This window comes from Brassica napus, chromosome C7, assembly GCF_020379485.1.
Source record: "Brassica napus cultivar Da-Ae chromosome C7, Da-Ae, whole genome shotgun sequence".
Lineage (NCBI taxonomy): Eukaryota > Viridiplantae > Streptophyta > Magnoliopsida > Brassicales > Brassicaceae > Brassica > Brassica napus.
Window position 1 is genome coordinate 51,135,690 of NC_063450.1, and position 20,823 is coordinate 51,156,512.

General features: G+C 32.1%; 5 protein-coding genes, 1 long non-coding RNA gene and 1 pseudogene across 7 annotated transcripts; all 7 read right to left on the bottom strand.

Annotated features, from left to right (window-relative positions):
* Positions 1 to 435: 435 nt before the first annotated feature.
* Positions 436 to 3,513, bottom strand: LOC106408511 (F-box/kelch-repeat protein At5g39560-like). The gene has a single exon (XM_013849267.3). The coding sequence runs from the start codon at positions 2,301 to 2,303 to the stop codon at positions 1,128 to 1,130; it is 1,176 nt and encodes a 391-aa protein (XP_013704721.1). The 5' UTR covers positions 2,304 to 3,513; the 3' UTR covers positions 436 to 1,127.
* Positions 3,514 to 7,462: 3,949 nt separating this feature from the next.
* On the bottom strand, positions 7,463 to 9,824 carry LOC106408512 (annotated as a pseudogene).
* A 1,137-nt stretch (positions 9,825 to 10,961) lies between these two features.
* Positions 10,962 to 11,756, bottom strand: LOC125590125 (ATP-dependent DNA helicase PIF1-like). The gene has a single exon (XM_048763194.1). The coding sequence runs from the start codon at positions 11,751 to 11,753 to the stop codon at positions 11,232 to 11,234; it is 522 nt and encodes a 173-aa protein (XP_048619151.1). The 5' UTR covers positions 11,754 to 11,756; the 3' UTR covers positions 10,962 to 11,231.
* Positions 11,757 to 11,867: 111 nt separating this feature from the next.
* On the bottom strand, positions 11,868 to 12,779 carry LOC125590124 (ATP-dependent DNA helicase PIF2-like). Its single transcript, XM_048763193.1, has one exon. It carries the CDS (start codon positions 12,777 to 12,779, stop codon positions 11,868 to 11,870), a length of 912 nt encoding a protein of 303 aa, XP_048619150.1.
* Positions 12,780 to 12,955: 176 nt separating this feature from the next.
* Positions 12,956 to 15,343, bottom strand: LOC125590674. The gene is made up of 4 exons (XM_048764355.1): positions 14,473 to 15,343; positions 13,808 to 14,360; positions 13,141 to 13,732; positions 12,956 to 12,982 (listed from the first exon to the last, which is right to left on the bottom strand). The coding sequence occupies exons 1-4, from the start codon at positions 15,341 to 15,343 to the stop codon at positions 12,956 to 12,958; spliced, it is 2,043 nt and encodes a 680-aa protein (XP_048620312.1).
* A 253-nt stretch (positions 15,344 to 15,596) lies between these two features.
* Positions 15,597 to 16,352, bottom strand: LOC125590126. The gene is made up of 2 exons (XR_007326322.1): positions 16,257 to 16,352; positions 15,597 to 16,174 (listed from the first exon to the last, which is right to left on the bottom strand). It is a non-coding gene; the product is annotated as an uncharacterized LOC125590126 (long non-coding RNA).
* A 650-nt stretch (positions 16,353 to 17,002) lies between these two features.
* Positions 17,003 to 20,246, bottom strand: LOC106398003 (replication protein A 70 kDa DNA-binding subunit C-like). 2 transcript variants are annotated; one of them, XM_048763196.1, is made up of 9 exons: positions 19,531 to 20,246; positions 19,408 to 19,447; positions 18,988 to 19,084; positions 18,787 to 18,911; positions 18,482 to 18,702; positions 18,197 to 18,378; positions 17,977 to 18,100; positions 17,712 to 17,888; positions 17,003 to 17,601 (listed from the first exon to the last, which is right to left on the bottom strand). In XM_048763196.1, exons 1-9 carry the CDS (start codon positions 19,687 to 19,689, stop codon positions 17,446 to 17,448), a joined length of 1,281 nt encoding a protein of 426 aa, XP_048619153.1. In that variant the 5' UTR covers positions 19,690 to 20,246; the 3' UTR covers positions 17,003 to 17,445. The 2 variants fall into 2 exon arrangements, with proteins under 2 accessions (XP_048619153.1, XP_048619152.1); XM_048763195.1 differs by having other exon boundaries at positions 19,180 to 19,447.
* Positions 20,247 to 20,823: the final 577 nt, after the last annotated feature.

The window sequence follows — 20,823 nt, forward strand, 5'->3', positions numbered from 1 at the left end:
ATTTCCAATGAAGAACACTCACGAAGGTTTGGTTATATAAAAGTCAGAGATCGATTAATCTAAGGTGGTGATTGTTTGTTTGGTTTTTGGATTTTAGTTTTTGGTTTTTGGATTTTAGATTTAGATTTTGGTTTTTGATTTTTCTGTAGATTTTAGTTTTTTTAAAAAAACATGATTGGTTATTTTAGATTTTGGTTTTTAGTTTTTGCTTTCAAAATAATAAAACGAAAATATTATAAAAGTAAAATATTTTTCTAGAAATAATAAAATATAAAAATATCATTACCAAAACACACATAAGCTTATTTAAAAATTAAAAAAAAAATTAAAAACAAAATAATATAATTCTATGTTTAAAAATACACTTAAATTTTTAATTCTATGTTTAAACATAAATTTGTATATATATATATATAATTTATTTTATCATTTTTATTTATTTTTCTTATACTCATTCATAATATAGTAATATTTTATTTTTTTAAAGAAGAACTGAAAATCCATAGGAAAAGTTTTGAAGAAACCTCATGAAAGCCATGATTTTCTTTTTTTTTTAGAGAAATAGATATTTGTTTTTTTAAATAGTTTCTCTGTTTTTTAATTGGTGATTTCTGTAGATATTAAATTATGAATGTGCACCTATTTTAACAAAGAAAACAAAAACTAACGACAGTTTTGTAAGGAAAAACCAAGAAAAAATAGATTTAAAAACCACAAACAATCAAACTCTAATACAAAACTGGACTTGCTATTGTCACAGGAGTTGTTGATTGTAAGAAAATTCGTCACACAAGCCTACATGAACTGCATCTTATCAACCAAGATAGTCGAACACAATTAAACAAGGCGCAAGTGTGATGTACTGATGTTTCGAAGCAAGTTAGGGGATTATGAGTTGATCAAAATAAAAAATGTAATAGATGAAAAGATCAGACACACGGATTGAAGATGGTAAACGAACAAATATTATAGGCATATATTATGTTTATAAAAGCTTTCTCGTTGCTTTTTCTATATTACTTTGGGTGTTTACATCAGTATACTATAGGGTCTACTATGACTAGAACCACTACTAAAACAATAATAACTGCAAAAGTAGTTCAAGCATACCATTTTTTTACTAACCATCAAATCGAGACTACACAACTCGTGAACCAACACCACTCGTGGACAGAATTAGCCCATTCTATCTTACCCCAAACATCATTTCCACGCTTCTCTAATGCGATTTTCGCGCACCATATTCTCCTTTCAGTTTTTTCGTTGTCTCTTTCAAAATCGGGGACCCACATAACTAAAAGTTTCCCACCAAGGTTGCGTATTCGAAGCATAGGCCGCCATGCTAAGCCACATGTTCTATGCATGCGCAATAGTTCCATACCTGAACCCTTGACATCTATCCAGTCTCTAGTTTTGGAGTCATACCATTTGCAATAACCGGAGTGCGTAAAACAATACATTACATCCTCTATCACACACCAATCCTTTATAAATTTGAAGCCTCGCCGGTGGGTCTCCACAACTTCCCACCTACTTTCTTGCGGGTCATAAGCATAGCTCTTATTTTCAGCAATTGCGTAAATCTTTCCTTCAAACACATTAATCTCAAACCAACCGCTGTCAAACTCGTAGGCTCCAAGGCTCCGCAAGTGTCTCCAAGTCTGAGTCTTTATGTCCAACACTTCTATCCAAGCCAGAGACTCGTTGATCCCCGAACGTCCCATCACGTATATTTTCTCGTAGAGTAAAAACGCATCCACACACCACCGAGCCACCAACATACTAGGGCCATCACGCCAAGTGTGAGTCCGACAATCAAGAATACGAACAGCTGAAGACGGAGCCTCGTAAGTTCCACCGATTACGTAGAGTTCCAAACCAACCGCTACTGAAGTGCAATATGGTTCGAGAAAAGGATTACAAGAAGAAGGTACCGTAAACAATGAATAGTCATCATGTGGAAGAAGATGATCGTCGTCTTTGGTTAGGGTTTCATCGACAGGTCTCATCCAAAGAGTGAACCATTTAGAAGGTTGGTCTTCGTCATGTTTTAGGCAGACATAGAGACATGGTTCGGTGGTTCTGATGTGAGAACGTGTCTTGTACAGTTCAGGAGAAGAGAGGAGAGAGTGGAATCTCTTGGAGACGAGAGAGAGACTAGGGTAGTTGCATCTAGAGACACGAGCAAGAATGTTATCAGCTATTTCATCTGGGAGTGAAGAAAACGAATGAGATTGTAGATTCAGCTGCGGTGGAGGGCTGGTGTTCTTGTTTCCCTGCGGCTGTTCATCATCGCGGTTCATGTTCGGCGTAAATTGCTGATGAGATAAGTTACAATTTTTTTTTTTTGCTGCTGAGATAAAAACTAAAAATTTAGGTTAAAGAGTACACCTTTAGGTCAAGTTTATTTATATGTTTAGTTTTTTTTTTCAAAAAAAATACAAGGTGTTATTTAAAAAAATTAAATCCAACTACATAATCTGTTGTTATTCAATAGAACTTCAAATTTAAATTATGCATTATTAATTCTTAAATCCTAATTCTCAAAAACAATTCTTAAATCTGATGTTATTTAATTAAAGTTTCAAATATTAAATTAAATTAAATTAAATCTAATGTTATTAAAAATTAATTGATTTTAATTATATATATATATTTAGTTGAAATCAAGGCCAATAAACTTTCATGAATTTATAACAAAATCTAAAGTAGATCCTATATTATTATTTGGAAATCCATTTCTTACGCGTCGCTATCACGTTAATTCTTACGGTGGTTAACTGAAAAATATATTTAATGAATTAAAAGTACTATATATATTTCCATTATTAGAATTTCGATCACCTTTCCTTTTTATATAGTTTTTAGTCAGTTTTTTAAGTTTAACTTTTCCTTAGAATTTCGATCTCTTTTTTCTTTTTTTCTTTTTTTAATTTTTTAGTCACATATATTAAACAGAAAATATTTTTAAATTTAAAAACGTGGATATTTATATATATACTTCATAATGATTTCATAAAAAAGAGAGTTCACAAAAACAAATAAGCTTAATTTTTTAATTATCTTTAGAACATATTCTCAACAAACATACCCTATTATATTTTCTACTATATTTTTTAATATTGGAAAAGATAACTAAAATATTTTTATTCTAAATATAATTAAATATATGTAATATCTTTATTACGAATAGTTTAAACCCGATTTTTTCTAAATAGAACTGAAAACAGCTATAGTTAATTTGGATGAATAGTTGTAAGTTAATATACCCATAATATGATTAAGCGGACTAATCCAAATTTTCTACTTAAAATCAAAATCTAATTAAAATAGCAACATATTATTGTCTATAATAATATTCTATTGATTTTTATACATATAAAATATGAAACGACGACTACTATAAATAAGTTATTTTGTAAAATTTATATATGTGCTTGAACTTTCAAAAAATTATTGTTATTTCATTTTATATAACTCTTAATCAATTACACTTCAGTTTATTCATCAAAATAACATATATCATCAATTCATGCATAATTTTACAAAAAATATACAGTAGAACCTCTATAAATTAATAATGTTGGGAATTTGAAATTTTATTAATTTATCGAGATATTAATTTATAAAGGTTTCCTTATTTAGATTTTTTATTTTAAGATATATTTATTCTAAGATAAAAAAAATATTTGATTTTTGTGTATAGATATTACTTATTATTTTTTGAAATTGGACATTTATATTAATTTTATTATATTATTTGGTGTATATAATATATATTGCATAGAATTTAAATGCGGTTTAAGATATAATATTACTAAATCTCATCAAAAATATATTAAGTGTTAAGAAAATATAAAGATAATTCTATTGTGAATATAAAACAAACAACATAATGATAGGTTCTTACCTATAAAAATTTGTGTACATATAAATTATTAATTTATAATTTTAATGGGACCATGTCTTTACATATAATTCTCTAAAAAAATATTATCTTATTATTTTATCGATTTGTGTCAAATTTTAAACCGGCTCAAGTTGGGACTGGAGAAATTTATTAATTTATAGAAATTATTAATTTATCGAGTATTAATTTATAGAGGTTCTACTGTATTTGCTAATCTAAGATATTAAACCAAATTAATTAACACTAACAAAATTTAATCAAAAATCAAACCTATTTAGAACAAAAATGGTTTAGTTCGAAGAAATAGATGTAACCTAACATACTCAAATGATAAGAGAACCGACCAAATAATCTATACACAAAATCGTATATAAAACTAAAATAATATTTATAAATTAAATGATAAAATAAAATAATATTTTTAAATTTACATACCTAAAATCTTTTTTCATTCTTCTAGATTTTCTGCTTAAAACTAGAACACTACAAGAAAACAGCGACATACTGAGGGAAAAAATCGTCGGTATGTCGTCGGAATAACGTTATTCCGACGACATACCGACGAAACAAGTCCTCGGAAATAACTCCTCGGAATTCTTCTTTCCTCGGAAATCCCTCGGAATTTTTCGACGGAATTCCGAGGGAACAAATTTCCGAGGACATTCCGAGGACCACTAGTTCGTCGGAAAGCTCCTCGGAATATACCGAGGGAGAACGTCGTCGGGATATTTCCTCGGAACTTCGTCGATCGATGCGTTTTTGGATATATATCCATCGATCGATCCGTTTATAAAAAAACGTTCGGAATATTCCGAGGAACATGTCCCTCGGTATAAACGGATCGATCGATGGATATATGTCCAAAAACGCATCGATCGATCGAGTATATCAAGTGTTCCTCGGAATTTCCTCGGTATTTCATTTCCTCGGAATGTAAGAAATATTAATTTTTTTAAAAAAATAAAATTTTTGAAATTTAAATTCGAAAATATAAAATTAAAATTAAAATTGAAATCATATTGATTAATATTCAAAGTTTCACAAATAAAAATAAAACATTCCGAGTTTTTCGAAAAAAAAAAACTACGGGTCTGGCACGTCCGGGAACACCTCGTTTGGATACATCCTCTGCATCATCTCCATCATTTGCTGGTTCAGCCCTCCTCTGTGCCTCATAGCCCGCCTGTTGAGCCGCCATCTGGGTCTCCAACAAAGATATGCGATCATCCTTATCATGTTTGACCCCGTACCACCACGACCACGACGCTGTCGAGGCCGGGTCTGATCATCATGAGACCTGTCAATTAAAAATAATATATTAAATAAATATAGAAATATATAAATTATTATTTTTATAAAAAAATCCCAAATAATAGTTTTTAATCATTCTAAAAAGATTTATAGATATTAAAAATGTTTAATAAATATATAAAAATAGTTCTAATAAACAAAAAATAGTTTTAATAAATAAAAAATTTAAATAATATAAATATAAATATATATTTAAAAAAAAAAAATCCCAAATAATAGTTTTTAATCACAAAAAAGTTTTATAGATATTAAAAATGTTTTGTAAAATCCAAAAAATCGAATTTATATACAAAAAACATTTTGTAAAATCCAAAAAAATTGAATTTATATACAAAAATTGTTTTGTAAAATACAAAAATCGATTTTATATACAAAAATCGATTTTATAAATACAAAAAAATAAAAAAATTATAGAAAATTTTAAATCAATTCAACAAAACAAATTATTCAACCAAATCACAATTCTAAACCTATTATACAACCAAATCACAATCCTAACCAATCACCCTAACAAAAATCTATCAAAACTACACAAAAACCTAACAAATAGAACCTAAGAGAGTGGGATAGAGTCCTTACATGATTTGTGTAAGAGAAGGGGGAGATCGCCGGAGATATCTTCGGAATTCAGGGGGAAATCGCCGGAGAGGAGAGAGGAGTCGCGCAGAGGAAGAAGAGAGAAATGGGGAAGAAGAATCGGCTCGTGGTTATAAAACCTAGGGTCTGACGGATACTATCCGTCGGAATTCTAATTTTAATTTTCACAAAATATTTGCCCGGTAAAATGAAAATATTCCGAGGAAATTCCGACGGATAGTAAAATATCCGTCGGAATTTCCTCGGAATATTCCGAGGAAATACCGAGGAACTAGTGTTTGGGGTTTCAAAACATCAATTTTTTTGCCGTATTTCATTTCTTATACAATTGTAATGCATACCATTGAGGATTCTTTGTATAGATGAGCATAAACAATGAAATAACAAATTTCAAAACGAATTGAAAGTATTCCCTTTACCGTTCATTAAAGTGTATAAGTGTTTCTCTTATGTTGTGGGATTTCGTTCATACAATCGGAAAAGTGTTTATTATAGGGTAAAGAACAAATTTTTGACTTCATAATGAACGTAAGACACTTAATAAGGGTTATATAGGTGTTATTCAAACCGCAAAACGTTGTTTTCGGTTTAAAAACCCTATTTCCTCGGAATTTCCTCGGAATATTCCGAGGAAATTCCGAGGAAACCCTTTTCTTCCTCGGAATTCCGTCGGAATATTCCGAGGAAATACCGAGGAACTAGTGTTTGGGGTTTCAAAACATCATTTTTTTTATAAACGGATCGATCGATGGATATATGTTCAAAAACGCATCGATCGATCAAGTATATCAAATGTTCCTCTGAATTTCCTCGGAATATTCCGAGGCTTTTCCGAGGAAACAGGGTTTGCGGTAACAAAGTGATCGATCGATCCCAAAATGGATCGATCGATCACTAAGATGGACCAAAGCATAACAATGTGATCGATATTAGATTATCCCATCGATCGATGTGGATATCCAATAGATCGAATGAACAAAATCTCGAACGTTTTTTTATAAACGGATCGATCGATGGATATATGTCCATACACGCATCGATCGATCACTAAGATGGACCAAAGCGTAACAATGTGATCGATCGATTAGATTATCCTATTGATCGATGTGGATATCCAATAGATCGAATGAACAAAATCTCGAACGTTTTTTTATAAACGGATCGATCGATGGATATATGTCCAAAAACGCATCGATCGATCACTAAGATGGACCAAAGCGTAACAATGTGATCGATCGATTAGATTATCCGATCGATCGATGTGGATATCCAATAGATCGAATGAACAAAATCTCGAACGTTTTTTGTAAACGGATCGATCGATGGATATATGTTCAAAAACACATCGATCGATCGAGTATATCAAGTGTTCCTCGGAATTTCCTCGGTATTTCTTAAAAAAAAAAAAATCAATTGTAATCTGTTTCCGAGTCATCATTGTCGGAATTTTCTCGGAATTTTGTAAAATCCCCCAACGGCTCTCCAACGGCTATAATATTTCCTCGGAATTCATCGGTTTTTTCCGAGGAACACATTTTTCCTCGGTATTTCATAAGAATATTCCGACGGATTGATATTTCCTCGGAATTCCGTCTGTATATTCCGAGGAAATTCCGAGGAAACCAAATTTTGGGTTTCCTCGGAATATCCTCGGAAATTCCTCGGGAAATTCCAAGGATTTCATTTTCCGTCGGAATGTCCGTCAGAATACCGCTGTTTTCTTGTAGTGGAAGATTAACACTATATTTTATTGTGCATTTCCAGTGTAATGAACGAAATGTGTGTTGATGAGGAAGCCGTTGCTTTGCGAGTTTGTCAGCTACCATATTGCCTTCTCATCTTATCCAATCAAATTAAACTTTTTCAAGCTGTCAAACACAATAAATCATGCATCATAGATTTTGAAGAATGGAGAATGAAACTGATGCATAGGAGAGCAACGAGCGTGAATGGCTTTGTCAATTGTTCTTATATTTGGTGTTATACACCAAGGATGAGATGGAGAGTGAGTTTAAGGAAGTTCATGTGGGTTGATTTATTGTACAAGAATTTAAATCAGCTTTCCACTATATCTGATTTCCAATCAAGAACACTCACGAAGGGTTACTGATATAAAACTAGAGATTAATCTAATACAATTATACAAAGCTGGAGTCACTGTTGTTGTCACTGATGATTATAAGGAAATTAATTCCTTGACAACTTCAGACATGAGATGCATCTCATCAACGAAGACAGTCGAAACACAATCAAAGAAAAGGCTCAAGTGTGAAGTTTCAAAGCAAGTGAGTGGATTATGCTTTGATTAAAATCCAAAGTGTAACATATGAGAGATCAAACATGGGTCGAAGATTGGTAAAAGAACAAACATAAAGGCGTAAATTATGTTTATAAAAGCTTTCTCGTTGTTTTTTAATATTACGTTTGGGTGTTTACATCAGTATACTAGAGGGTCTACTATGACTAGAACCACTAACACCATAATAACTGCAAAAGTCGTTCGAGCATACCATTTTTTAACTAACCATCAAATCGAGACAACACAACTCGAGAACCAATACGAGTCGTAAACACTATTAGCCCATTCTATCTTACCCCAGACTTCACTTTCACGCTTCTCTAATGCGATCTTCGCGCACCATATTCTCCCTTCAGGTTCTCGTTTGTTTCTTTTGGACTCAGGGATCCACATAACTAGAAGTTTCCCACCAAGGTTGAGTATTCGAAGCATAGGACGCCATGCTAAGCCACATGTTCTATGCATGCGCAATAGTTCCATATCTGAACCCTTGACATCTATCCAGTCTCTAGTTTTGGAGTCATACCACATGCAATAACCGGAGGTTGTAAAACAATACATTACATCCTCAATCACACACCAATCATTTATAAATCTGAAGTTCCTGTGTGTCTCCACAACTTCCCACCTACTTTCTAATGTGTCATAAGCATAGCTCTTCTTTTCAGCAATTGCGTACATCTTTTCTTCAAACATATTAGTCACAAACCAATGGCTGTCAAACTCGTCGACTCCATGGATCCGCAAGTGTCTCCACTTCTGAGTTTTTATGTCCAACATTTCCATCCAATTATGCTGAGACTCGTCGCTCCCCCAACGTCCCATCACGTATATTTTCTCATCGAGTAAAAACGCATTGGCATGCGTCAAACACCACCTAGGCAACAACATACTAGGGCCATCACGCCACGTGTGAGTCCGACAATCAAGAATACGGACAGCTGAAGACGGCGCATTGTAAGTTCCACCGATTATGTAGAGTTCGGAACCAACGGCTACTGAGGTATAAAATGGTTCGAGAATAGAATTAGAAGAAGAAGGTACCGGAAACAACGAATAGTCGTTATGTGGAAGACATGATTGTCGTCGTCATGTGGAAGAAGATGATCGTCGTGGTCGGTTAGGGTTTCATCCACAGAGTGAACCATTTAGGAGGTTGGTCCTCGGAATGTTCTGGACAGAGATAGAGACATGGTTCGGTGGTTCTGATGTGAGATCGTGTCTTGTACAGTTGGGGAGAAGAGAGGAGAGAGTGGAATCTCTTGGAGACTAGAGAGAGACTTGGGTAGTTGCATCTAGAGATACGAGCAAGAACCTTCTCAGCGATTTCATCTGGGAGTGAAGAAAACGAATGAGATTGTAGATTCAGCGGCCGCGGAGGGTTGGTGTTCTTGTTTCCCTGGGGATGTTCATCATTGCTGTTCATGTTTGGTAGAACTTGCCGATGGTATATAAAACCCAGAGTTTAGGTTAAAGTATATATCTAACAATTTTTAATTCTAGTGTTCATTTTATTAAAAATTATTAAATTCGATACAATTTTTTAATTAATACTATAAATATAAAACATCAATATTCATATTGATAATCAATATATTAAATTATGTTCTTTTGTTTCATAATTTTATTTATGGGATGTGAATTTTGGATCAAAACATTTTCTATAGAAATAATCAAATCAGAAAATTTGGATTTGAAATTAAACATTTATTACTAGGTAATTGCCCGCACCCTGTGCGGCGGATATATATCGAATATTAAATCTAACATATGTTTTCCTATTTTACTTTTTTATCAGGGTAATTATTAATTAATTAAAGTATTTTATGTGTTATTTTTAGGTTTAAACATTCAAAATTTGGGTCTATTGCAATATTTTATTTTATATTATGTATGGGCTTTTCATTATCAAGATGTTGGGGGAAATTAACCCAATAGGATGGACTTTTCTTATCAAGTGTTGAGGAAATTAATTCAATGGGATGGGCTTTTTCATTATTAACATGATTTTCATTATTAAGATGTTGAAAAATTTTACCAAACGACAGATATTTTATATTTTTTGAAGTCAAGTGACATATATCTTTCTTGTGCTCTGTCTTTTTGCCTTTTGGTGTCTTTTTTTACTCTTTTTCTGATTCAAGTTTTTTTATCCTGTATTTCATTATTTTTTTTCTGTTTCTTGTCTCCCCTTCGTTCATTTCTGTAAACTTATTGTAACTCTTCTCTCCTCTTGTTTCTCCTTCCTTATTTTTTTCTTCCAGATCTATGTCTTTTTCATAAATTTGTATTGTTAGCACTATTCCGCCGAGGCCACCGAACTCATTCTCACTAACTGTCGGTAGTATCTGTCCTTCCGCCGAGGCCGCCGCTCATTTTCACTAATTGCCGGTGGTATCTGTCACATCGCTGTCAACCGCTGATTTTTTTTAGGAATCGTAGTTTCCCAATTTCTTATCTATTCATTTGTTTAGTTGATCAATTTTTTTCGAGGATTTTATATTTGTATGTGGTTGGTTGCATGTGTACTTGTCTGTTTAACGTTTTTAACTTTCTCCAATTCAATTACTCTGAATTCAGAACATGCAAAGAAAACCAATTTGTATTTGCTTTGATTTCTACTGGTCGGACAATCCTCATAATTTTCGAAAACAATATCTACATGCTTTGGCCGGTTAAAACCTTTTCTGGAAAACAATTAAACCAACTGTAAAAAATCAAATATCAAGTTCGAAAGGAAAGCAACCCACGGTTCAAATATCATATTTGTAAACATTAAAATCTTTTAATATATGTTGTATATTTCTAAATCACAAACATGTTTATATACTCAAGATAATCAACTTCGATCATACACCAAATATTTTCATATTATGAAAATAAACTAAAAACTCAATTACAAAACAAAATCACTCGTAAATAATAAACATAGACAATTGTAATATAAAAAAGAGAAGCGTAAAGCCAAACAAACTAACTTTACTCGAAAACTAAATCAGATCATATATTGTAATACAAAAAAGAAGCCATAGGCAAAAAGAAAAACCGAGTTAACTCTAAAACAAAACCAGACTCTTGTAATATAAAACAGAAGCATAAAAGCGATGAGTAGTATCAGTCTGACAATTCAACACTTTGAAAGATCTCCTTATAAACGACATTTAAGGTCTTTTTCTGTGGTATTCCCTTCTCATCTGTGATCAAAATTCTTAATCCATCTCTTGACGTTACCCTGGAAACAGCAACATACAACTGACCATGTGAGAAAACTGGTTTTGGCAAAAACAATCCAACTCTTTGCAAAGTCTGGCCTTGACTTTTATTTATTGTCATTGCAAAAGCAACAGCAATAGGGAACTGTCTACGTCTCATTCTAAACGGGAATCTTGCTTCAGGAGGAGAAACAAACATTCTTGGTATGAGGACTTTCTCACCAACATTATTTCCTGTTATAAGTCTAGCTTGGATAACATGTTTGGCAATTTGAGTCACCAACAGTCTTGTTCCATTACACAAACCACCGATAGGATCAATATTTCGAAGCAACATTATAGGAGTACCAATCTTTAGTTTCAGAACATGATTAGGCAATCCTGAAACTTTAATGCTATTCAAATACTCCTGAGTATAAACCATATTGTCTATTTTGCTTGTGTCTGATGTATCAATACTATCAGAGCTTAGATAAGTTTCCTCGTCACCTAACGCATGAATACCAAAAAATAATAAGCATAACACAGAACATGAACATTATTTTAGTAATAATACATTCACTTTCTGGAAAATTATGTTAAAGTTACCTGGTAGCTGTGATAACATATAGTCATTAATTGTGTCAACGTCCATATTTCTTGGACTCAGTATCGCTCTTCCTTGGTAAAATTTTGGGTTGCGCTCGTTGGGAAAACTAATACCGTATACGTCTTTTACAATCTCCTCCACTGGGTTCTCACATTGAGTTATCAGTAAATCCTCAGGTATATCTATTTCCACTTCTCCAGAATTTGGCTCGTTTATCTTCCCATTCCCTATGTCGAGAATCCATTTAGAGAAAGCTTCAATTTCCCTCGATCGATCACCATCTACATCTCTTGTAAGCCTCATATTTTTTGTCAGCTCTAAAACCTTACAGCTAGGCCATAGATAGGAAGAGGTTATGGAAGATAAAACAGTTTCAACTCTACCACCATTGACGATAATTGGTAAAATCTGCCTAAAGTCTCCTCCCAAGACAACAACTTTACCTCCAAACACCTTGTCACATTTAAGAATATCACGCATAGTCCGGTCTAGTGTTTCGAAACAGTACTTACTCATCATCGGAGCCTCATCCCAAATAATGAGGCTAGCTTCTTTGATTAGTTCTGCTTGATGTGATCCCGCACTGATATTGCAAGTTGTATATTCATTAACAGCAATTGGTATCCCAAATCTAGAATGAGCTGTCCTCCCTCCCTGTAACAACAACGATGCAATACCACTCGATGCAACATTTAGAACAATCATACCAATTGATCGAAGAGCAGCTCCCAAAAGACTCCACAAAAAGGTTTTACCGGTACCGCCAAAACCGTAAAGGAAAAACATACCACCAACACCACTCTCAACTGCTGTAATGATTGTCTCATAGACTCGCTTCTGCTCGTCAGTCACAGTGGACATCAGTTTGGTATGTAGTTCTTTTAACTTTTCCCGATCGTAGGTTTTTTCAACTAATATAAGATGATTTTTATCTTTATCAATAGCTTCTTCATCTAGCACAGGAGCATTCTCAAAGTTAGACAGAGAATTATTATTCCTACGCAGATATTTCTCTATCTTAGCCAAACCAATATTCTTCAGCTGGTCATTGGATAGTGTGAAATCTGCAGTTTTTAACACAAAATAATGTTAAAATAGAGATTTATTTGCAGATGCAAGGGTCTACGTAATAAGATAATAAAAGAATATATAACATACTTGGATTCTTTGCTTTTCTTTTTTTCCTTATAAGAATATCCTCGGTTAGTATATCCCATGTTGCCTTCCATACATCGATTGGCATTGCAACGCTGTTAGAGAGCAACATCACAGCAAATAATCTTCTCAAAAACTTCCCAGAAGCCCATAAACTTGCCTCCTTAATAGCCTCAATATATTCTTTATCATCATCAAGCAAACCCAAAGCATAGCATGCATCTTTAAATGACGGATAAACAATCCCCTTAACCGTTCGGATCTCCTCGAAACTTCTTGGACCCTTTACTATATTGAGTAAAACCCTCAAATAATAGGCTTGGACATAAGACGGCGGTACATAAGTTATCCTCCCTATTGCAAATCCTCTATCACGTGGTTTCCATTCCTTTGTTTTCAAGACCCAAACAAACTTGGTAGGAAAATCAGCATATGTCAACTCACGTGCCTCTGGATATTTTCTGTTTGCTTCCATCCAAGCTAAGAACTTAGACTGGCTAATAGTACATTTAGATATCACTTCCTCTATTGGGTCATCTTCATTATAAACAAGAAACTGTTGGCCAGGCAGATGGAAGGAAAGCTTTGTCACCGGCGTTGAGCGATATTGTGTAGGAAAAGCAAGAATCCTCCAAGTGGATTCACACGCAGATATGTACCTTCCACATAAGCATTATATAATTATGAAGCGGACAAAAATAAAGTCTATTAAAATAAGATAAAAAAATTATTACCTGCAACTGAAATATTTTTTCACCTCGTCCTCGACTTCTTCATTACCATCTTCACTCTCAACTGTAGCTCTAACATAATCTGATCCCTTATTGATGTATTTGAAAAGATACTTAATTGATCTTGTTTGGTTACACCACTCAATGTTAATGTGTGCTCGATATCGTTTCAATAGATTGCCGTTATAAGGAACAATATATCTGTTATCACAATCGAAGTTCTTCTTCCTAATGACCCTGTTATCATCTCGACGTCTATAAATTGGATAACCACCATCATCAATTTTTGTAATAGCGCTATTAGACTTTGGGAAATATTTGGTGCATCTGCCTTCTTGCATGCATACATTTTTTATGTTAGCAGCACCACATGGACCGTGTACCATCAAATCACTAACAATTTCATGTAAATACGGCTCTGTTTCCTTATCTGGTATCTTAGCACTTATAAACCGATCAATGTCATCTCCTGTCGGCAACTTAGATTCTGGTTTCAAGAAGACTACCATATGAGCATGCGGCAAACCTCGCTTCTGAAACTCGATTGTATACATTACTATAAACAAAAAAAAAACAAAGGAGTCTTCAAAAAAAAAAGGAAAGCTAAAGTTTGACGAAAGTAAATGATAATTATGACAACTAAAATAATAATTACTTCAAACACTTACCCGAATTGATTTCACCTAAGACTGTTCCGGTCATCAAATAATCAACCAGATTATCAAGCTTCATCTTAAAAACACGACAACATATATCCGGACGATCTTCTGTTTTCAAATCATGTTTCTGCAGATATCGTGTTATCTCTGGCCACTTGGGATTACAAGTTATTGTTATAAAAAAATCTGGGTAACCATAATACTTGCAAGTGGCCATAGCGTCCAAGTAGTGTTGCATCATGTACCTTTTACCACCTGTAAACGAAGATGGTATGTAGATCCGCTTACCCTGTTCAGATAGATCACCTTTTCCTTTGGCCACAGCATCAACGATCTTATCATAGTGTTCAGATCGAAGATTCTTTTGATTTAACCAAATGTAGCGAAGTCTATTTGATTCTATCATAGTGTATGCATCAACTAAAAACTGTTGAAACAATCTTCCAGACATTAAAATGATCGGAGATTCACCAAACCTCTCTTGTATACGAAACGCAAAAAACTCACGCATGGTTATCGTTTTCCTTTTCCTCCCTTTCTTATCTAGGAAGCCGATGTCTATGCCCAATCTAAAACCATCCTCACCAAAGGGAAACAACAATGGATATTGTAAGGGCAAATAAGCTGGATGCAGCTCACTTATTCTTTGTAGTTTTCCGGTACTACTCTCAAGGATAATGTCTCGATTTTCCATTGATTTTTCAAAATCCCCAGGAATTAAAGCTGCTACATCATTTTCAGTTGGAAGATTATATGTTCTACCATCTGTGGACCTTCCACTTGCGAGAACCAATCTCATACGCCGACCAGCACCAGAAACTTCTAGTCTCTCACGTGCTGATCGAAAGGCACCAACATAACAATTATTAGCATCCAACATATTCTTCAAAATTTCAACAATCTGTCGTTTGATTTTTTCCGTCGAACCGGTTCTCCTATTCAAAATCAGGATGACATATTAGATTCCCCAAGATATATATAAATTCAAAAGTTAAAAAATTGATTTACCCATAAGCAGCCATTCTATTTGAAATCTCATTTGCAGTATCGTGTATATAGAGTTGTAGGAACGCAGGATTCTTGTCAGGGCCAGGCAACATATCTCCTATCAAGTGGTAATTTTCTCCGCATAGTTGAAATAAATAAGGTCCAGCACCATTATTGATGGAATTATTGACTTTACCACCAAGTGAAGTAAAGGAAAACATCATATTGTACGCTCTAATGAATTCTCTAAAGTGATTCCTCATTTCACCCTTATTGTAAAGAAGTTTCAACAATGAAGTAGGTGGTGCTCTAAGAAGAGGTAGCTTGACTTTTCCTTTATGGCAACACAAGGTAAATAATGGTTTGGCACTTATAAATCTTTTATTTATTCTTTCGCCAAACCACATATAAGCTTGGCAATAATCACACATGTAGGACGGATCGCCATCGTCATAATAACCTGATAAAATTTAATTAATATTTTAATATAATATAGATGATGAATTTACAAAAAGAGAACCATAATTACCATTATCAGTGAGACCTATGGGAGCAAATATTCCTTCATCAAGTAATATATCTGAGTGAGTGTTTTTTCTTTTTCGATGAACCCTACGAACATTACTTTGATTGTGATTTACATGATTTTCATCTTCGTCGGACTCTGAATCCGTGGCCACAAAACAAACGAAATCATCTGTATCGTTTGTTTTTTTCAAAGTATCTGAATTTAAACATATATTATATTAGAACATTAATTTCATTGAGTAATATATTATATTTAATATAAAATTTAGAAAACATACCAGTGTTGTGTGATCTCTTGTATTTCAAAATATTCATTCTTTTCTTTCTTGCAAGTTTGCTTTTCATCTGTTTTTCAATACGTCCGGTAATGGCACATTGCATTGGTATTGGTGGAGCATAAGCATGAGCTTTTGTAGTGACGCCTATTAGGAAAACTTACAATTGTTAAAAAAACGTACATACTGTTAACCAACAACATATAAAGTCAAAATAATATTTACATACGTCTAGTAAAAGCTGGAAGCGGTGTTGTTTTTTTTGGACCCATAACTTTGACTTTTCTTTTTGCTTAGAAGTTTCTTTGCTTAGAAGTTTTGTGTCTATTGTCCATCAAGTGTCTGCAGAGAAATATATATACTATCTTGGAGTCGGCAGATTATTATAATATGATATAGATTAGGATAAATGCCATTTAGACATTATCTATATGTATATATATATATTATATATATACATATATTCTTTTCATAGCACATAAGAAAAGAAAACTTCCTTTTTAAATAATAAAAATAAGTTGATAGTTTTTTCTATAATATATATATATTGATTTACAGATTCTAGCAATATATATATAAAGATTCATAAATATTTTTATATAATTCGTTTTGTTAAACTAATTATATGATTTTTCTTTTTCTAAAATTTTGCAATATTTAGTTTCTTCCCATAGAAAATGGTTTTTTGTTTTGTTAAACGTTTATTTTGTTTATAGCGCAAATAATTTTCAGAGTTGATGCTATCTTAGTTATTATTTAATTATTTATTTTTTTTGATTTTTGAGTGGCTCTTAATAAAACTATTTATATAAAATAATGCAAAAGGTTTTCGTTTTCTGATCCTAACATGGCCATGGAGTATTCGTAGAATAGGGTTTCTACTAATTAACTATATCATATTTATTGATGTATATTTGGTGTTAAGTAGAAATTTAACTTGTAAATTTGGAGTGATTTCTTGAATAATGAATGTATCGGTATTTTAGTCAGTACTTGAAGGAATAAAAATAAGTAAGATTTAGTATATAAGATTTATTGAATGATTAAATAACAACAATTAAAGAGGAATAACTTCAAACTTTATTGTAAAAACCAACACAGAATAAAAAAATCCATAACAAACACTATAAATATAAATTATCCAAAACGTAAAAACCTCTAAATTTAAAGAAACAAATCCAAATCTTAAAAATTATTCTGTATTCTTCTTCAACTTTTTAGGATTTCCATCTTTCCCCACAACCAAATTTCCACGATCGAAAGCATCACCGTTACGCTTTAATCCATCAGATTGGGAAGCTTCAGCTGAATCTTCCAAACTACGTTGGCAATCCATAAACAAACCACCCTAAAATACATAACAGTAAATAATCAAGACATATACATAAAAAATATATAAAAGGTCATAAACAAACACAAGAATACGATTTATAGACGTGTATTCTTAATAACAAATACCTGACCAGTATAACCTTCACTGACCCACTTACTAATCAAATCTTCATCATCAGAAATTATATCAACTTTAAAAGTCGTTTTACGACTCCTCAAATTATCAGCTGATACATTAATCTTGTAAATATATGTTTTACCAATAAGTCTGACTAATGATAAAGGTAGAACAGATGCGTTTTCCTACAAAAGACAAAATAACAAAAAAACAATCAAATAAACAGACACAAAATAAATAATCTATAAGTATAAGATTTATAAACAAACATACCTCAGCAACTTCTTCGGCAAGATCCATAGCAGTATTATGGAGAAAGGGAACAACAACATTATCGAAAAGAATAAACCTAGCGGCTTCTCCCGTATGATCAGTAACACAAAGGACAAGTTTAAACCTACAACAATTACAAAAATATAAAACCATTGAATTTTAAATATTAATATATATTCACGTAAATGATATATGAGAATTTATATTAAACACAAAATACCTAGCCACAACGTTAGAGACGTTTCCATTGCATCCGCTACAATGAAACAAAGGTGGACTATCATCATCAAGATCATCTTCACATGGATGAACTGTCGTCCGACAGGTACCACACGCAACAAAATACCACTTTGGAGTGGTTTCAATGGAAACAATCTTGCAAAGGGTAACACATTTTCCCACCTATAAAAACAAACAAAACAACTTTATATAAAACTGAATTCATCAATAACTTCAATGGACATTAATTAGTTATAACCAAAAATATTTAATAAGTACAACATACCTCATTCGATGCATTCAATGCACGGATAGATTTTATAGGATTCTTAATGAAAAATTCATCATATAAATCTACTTTTAGAGGCGTAGATTTAGGATCAAAAGCTTCTCTAGTAATAATCAAATCATCATTAGGCAACTTAGATTTGAAATCAAGCACTTCTGGTAGTTGTGGATCAAAAAGAATTTCAGTGGCATTGAATACATTAGAAACAGTCACAACTCCTAAAACATCAACAAAATAACAACAACAAATTAATATCATATATTATCAGCAATTTAGCTGTTAGATTTTGTGGGGGAAAATACCTCTGAATTCTCGCACACAAACAAATCGAGCAACACATACAATACATGCTGCTTCATTAGATTTAAAGAAATCTGATACTTGTTTTGCATACCCAGACCACAGCGTACATGTTAAACGCGTATCACTAAATATTAAAATACAAAACAGTATAAGATAATAAAAATAAAATAATATAAAATTAAAAGCTGAATAAAACTTACTTTATGTCACGAATTGTTAATTCTAGCTTAGTTGATGATTTCCCTTTTGCCATTAGATTTTCTAAAGGTCCAACATTCACAACTTCACCAATAACATCTAAAACACAAAATATTAGAATTAAGAACCGGTGAAAAAGATATTATAAATAAGGACACATAAATAAATAAAACTATATGATATAGAAAACTAACCGATTAAGACTTCTTTTTCATATTGGCATTCCAATATTTCCTTAAAATCTTTGAAGTAATTATTTGGTAACTCTTTTGGAAAATCATCGCAAGGAGTAATTTTGGTTGTTCTATAGAAGTTAATCTTAAAAGGAAGAGGATTCGTTCTATATTCTGTGGTATAGTCACCAATGGTGAAATTACTCAGAATAAAATAATCTCCTTGAGATAACTTAGATCGAAAATTACCAAGAGAACGTTCATCAATAGAAGCATGAATCCTCGTTCCCTAAAAAAATTACAAAAAGAAATCACTGACATTAAGCAATATAATTAATACTAATCAATAATGAAGTAAAATACAATACTTACATTGATATCAGCCAACACTAATTCAATCGAAACGATTTTTGAATTTTTCCATGTATTCCAAAGTTTTATCACTTTGACTTTAATCTTGTAACAATCTTTAGCCGGATCAATATCTCCAATAAAAACAAGAGAAGCGGGTTTTTTTCTCAAAAAAGACATTGTTGGCAAGTTATTATTGCTGCTGAGAAGTTTTAAGATCTGTTTATAACTTTTGATTTGAGGGTGATGTAAACGAAAGAAAGTCGAATGATATATATATATATATATAGCTATAGTCGGTAAATTATAGAGTCAGTGTTGTATTGATATTATCCTTATCGTAATGTACTATGGTTTTCATTGTTGTATATGTATATGTATATATTTATATTAAATAATTATTGGTATAGTATGATTTTGGTCAAACAGGTTTCGATTATTAGATATTGTCCTCAACGTAATGAATTATGGTTTTCATTGTCGTTATTATCTAGAACATTATTCAATGTATATTTATCTTAAACAATTCTTGGTGTTATGTACGGTAAAGCAAAAAAATAAACATTATTCAATGTAGATTTTACGTTATAAATATGACAGATCTATAAATATTAATCAAAATAATCAAATAAGCAAATAAGCAAATAAAATTATAAAAATATTAAAAAATAAGCAGGAAAATCTAATGTTAAGGAGAGGTTGACACATAAGCCAAATCACTTCATAAATAATAGTATAGATATTTGGACTGAAAAGAAACTAAGTGGCACCGAAAGAAATTATAACCAATTACAATCCATAAAACATCAACAAAATAACAGGGGTGTTCAATCCTGTAAAACCGAACCATTTAAAACCGTACTGAGTCGAAATAGAAAAAATAGTTTGATTTGGTAGTACCGAAAAACCGAATGAATGTTATTTTAAAACCCCGCAATATATAGATTTGGTTCAGTATATTAACCGGTCCAACCGAAGAAACCGATTAATTAAAATATGTTAGTAACTTATATATAAATTTTATAATGATTTGTATTTGGATCAATATTTCCAAATAAGAATTACAGAAATGTGCTATAGTATTAGTCATTAAATCATAAATTAAATGTAAGGTAAACGTAATTATGATATTATCGATAGATATTCTGAATATCAATTGTTAACATCTATTATTAATTAAATGTACCAAATATCATGATAACTCTATATTAAAATATTTTCTTTTAAATAATAGTATATATATATGGATAGAATAATAAGTGTTTATTAATTATCTTAAATATTATGATAAATATATATATATATATATATATT

Bases quoted from the DNA above. Each gene is read 5' to 3' on its own strand.
- LOC106408511 (XM_013849267.3), bottom strand. From the start codon at position 2,303: ATGAACCGCGATGATGAACAGCCGCAGGGAAACAAGAACACCAGCCCT.
- LOC125590125 (XM_048763194.1), bottom strand. From the start codon at position 11,753: ATGGTTTATACTCAGGAGTATTTGAATAGCATTAAAGTTTCAGGATTG.
- LOC125590124 (XM_048763193.1), bottom strand. From the start codon at position 12,779: ATGTCCACTGTGACTGACGAGCAGAAGCGAGTCTATGAGACAATCATT.
- LOC125590674 (XM_048764355.1), bottom strand. From the start codon at position 15,343: ATGTTGGATGCTAATAATTGTTATGTTGGTGCCTTTCGATCAGCACGT. The intron at 14,361-14,472 runs GTAAGTGTTTGA...TTTTGTTTATAG, and splicing joins CTTAGGTGAAATCAATTCGG to TAATGTATACAATCGAGTTT. The intron at 12,983-13,140 runs GCAACATGGGAT...TAAAAACTGCAG, and splicing joins TGCCAATCGATGTATGGAAG to ATTTCACACTATCCAATGAC.
- LOC106398003 (XM_048763195.1), bottom strand. From the start codon at position 19,689: ATGTCTTTTTTGAGAAAAAAACCCGCTTCTCTTGTTTTTATTGGAGAT. The intron at 19,448-19,530 runs GTAAGTATTGTA...TAATTTTTTTAG, and splicing joins TAGTGTTGGCTGATATCAAT to GGAACGAGGATTCATGCTTC. The intron at 18,912-18,987 runs GTAAGTTTTATT...TTTAATATTTAG, and splicing joins TTAACAATTCGTGACATAAA to TGATACGCGTTTAACATGTA.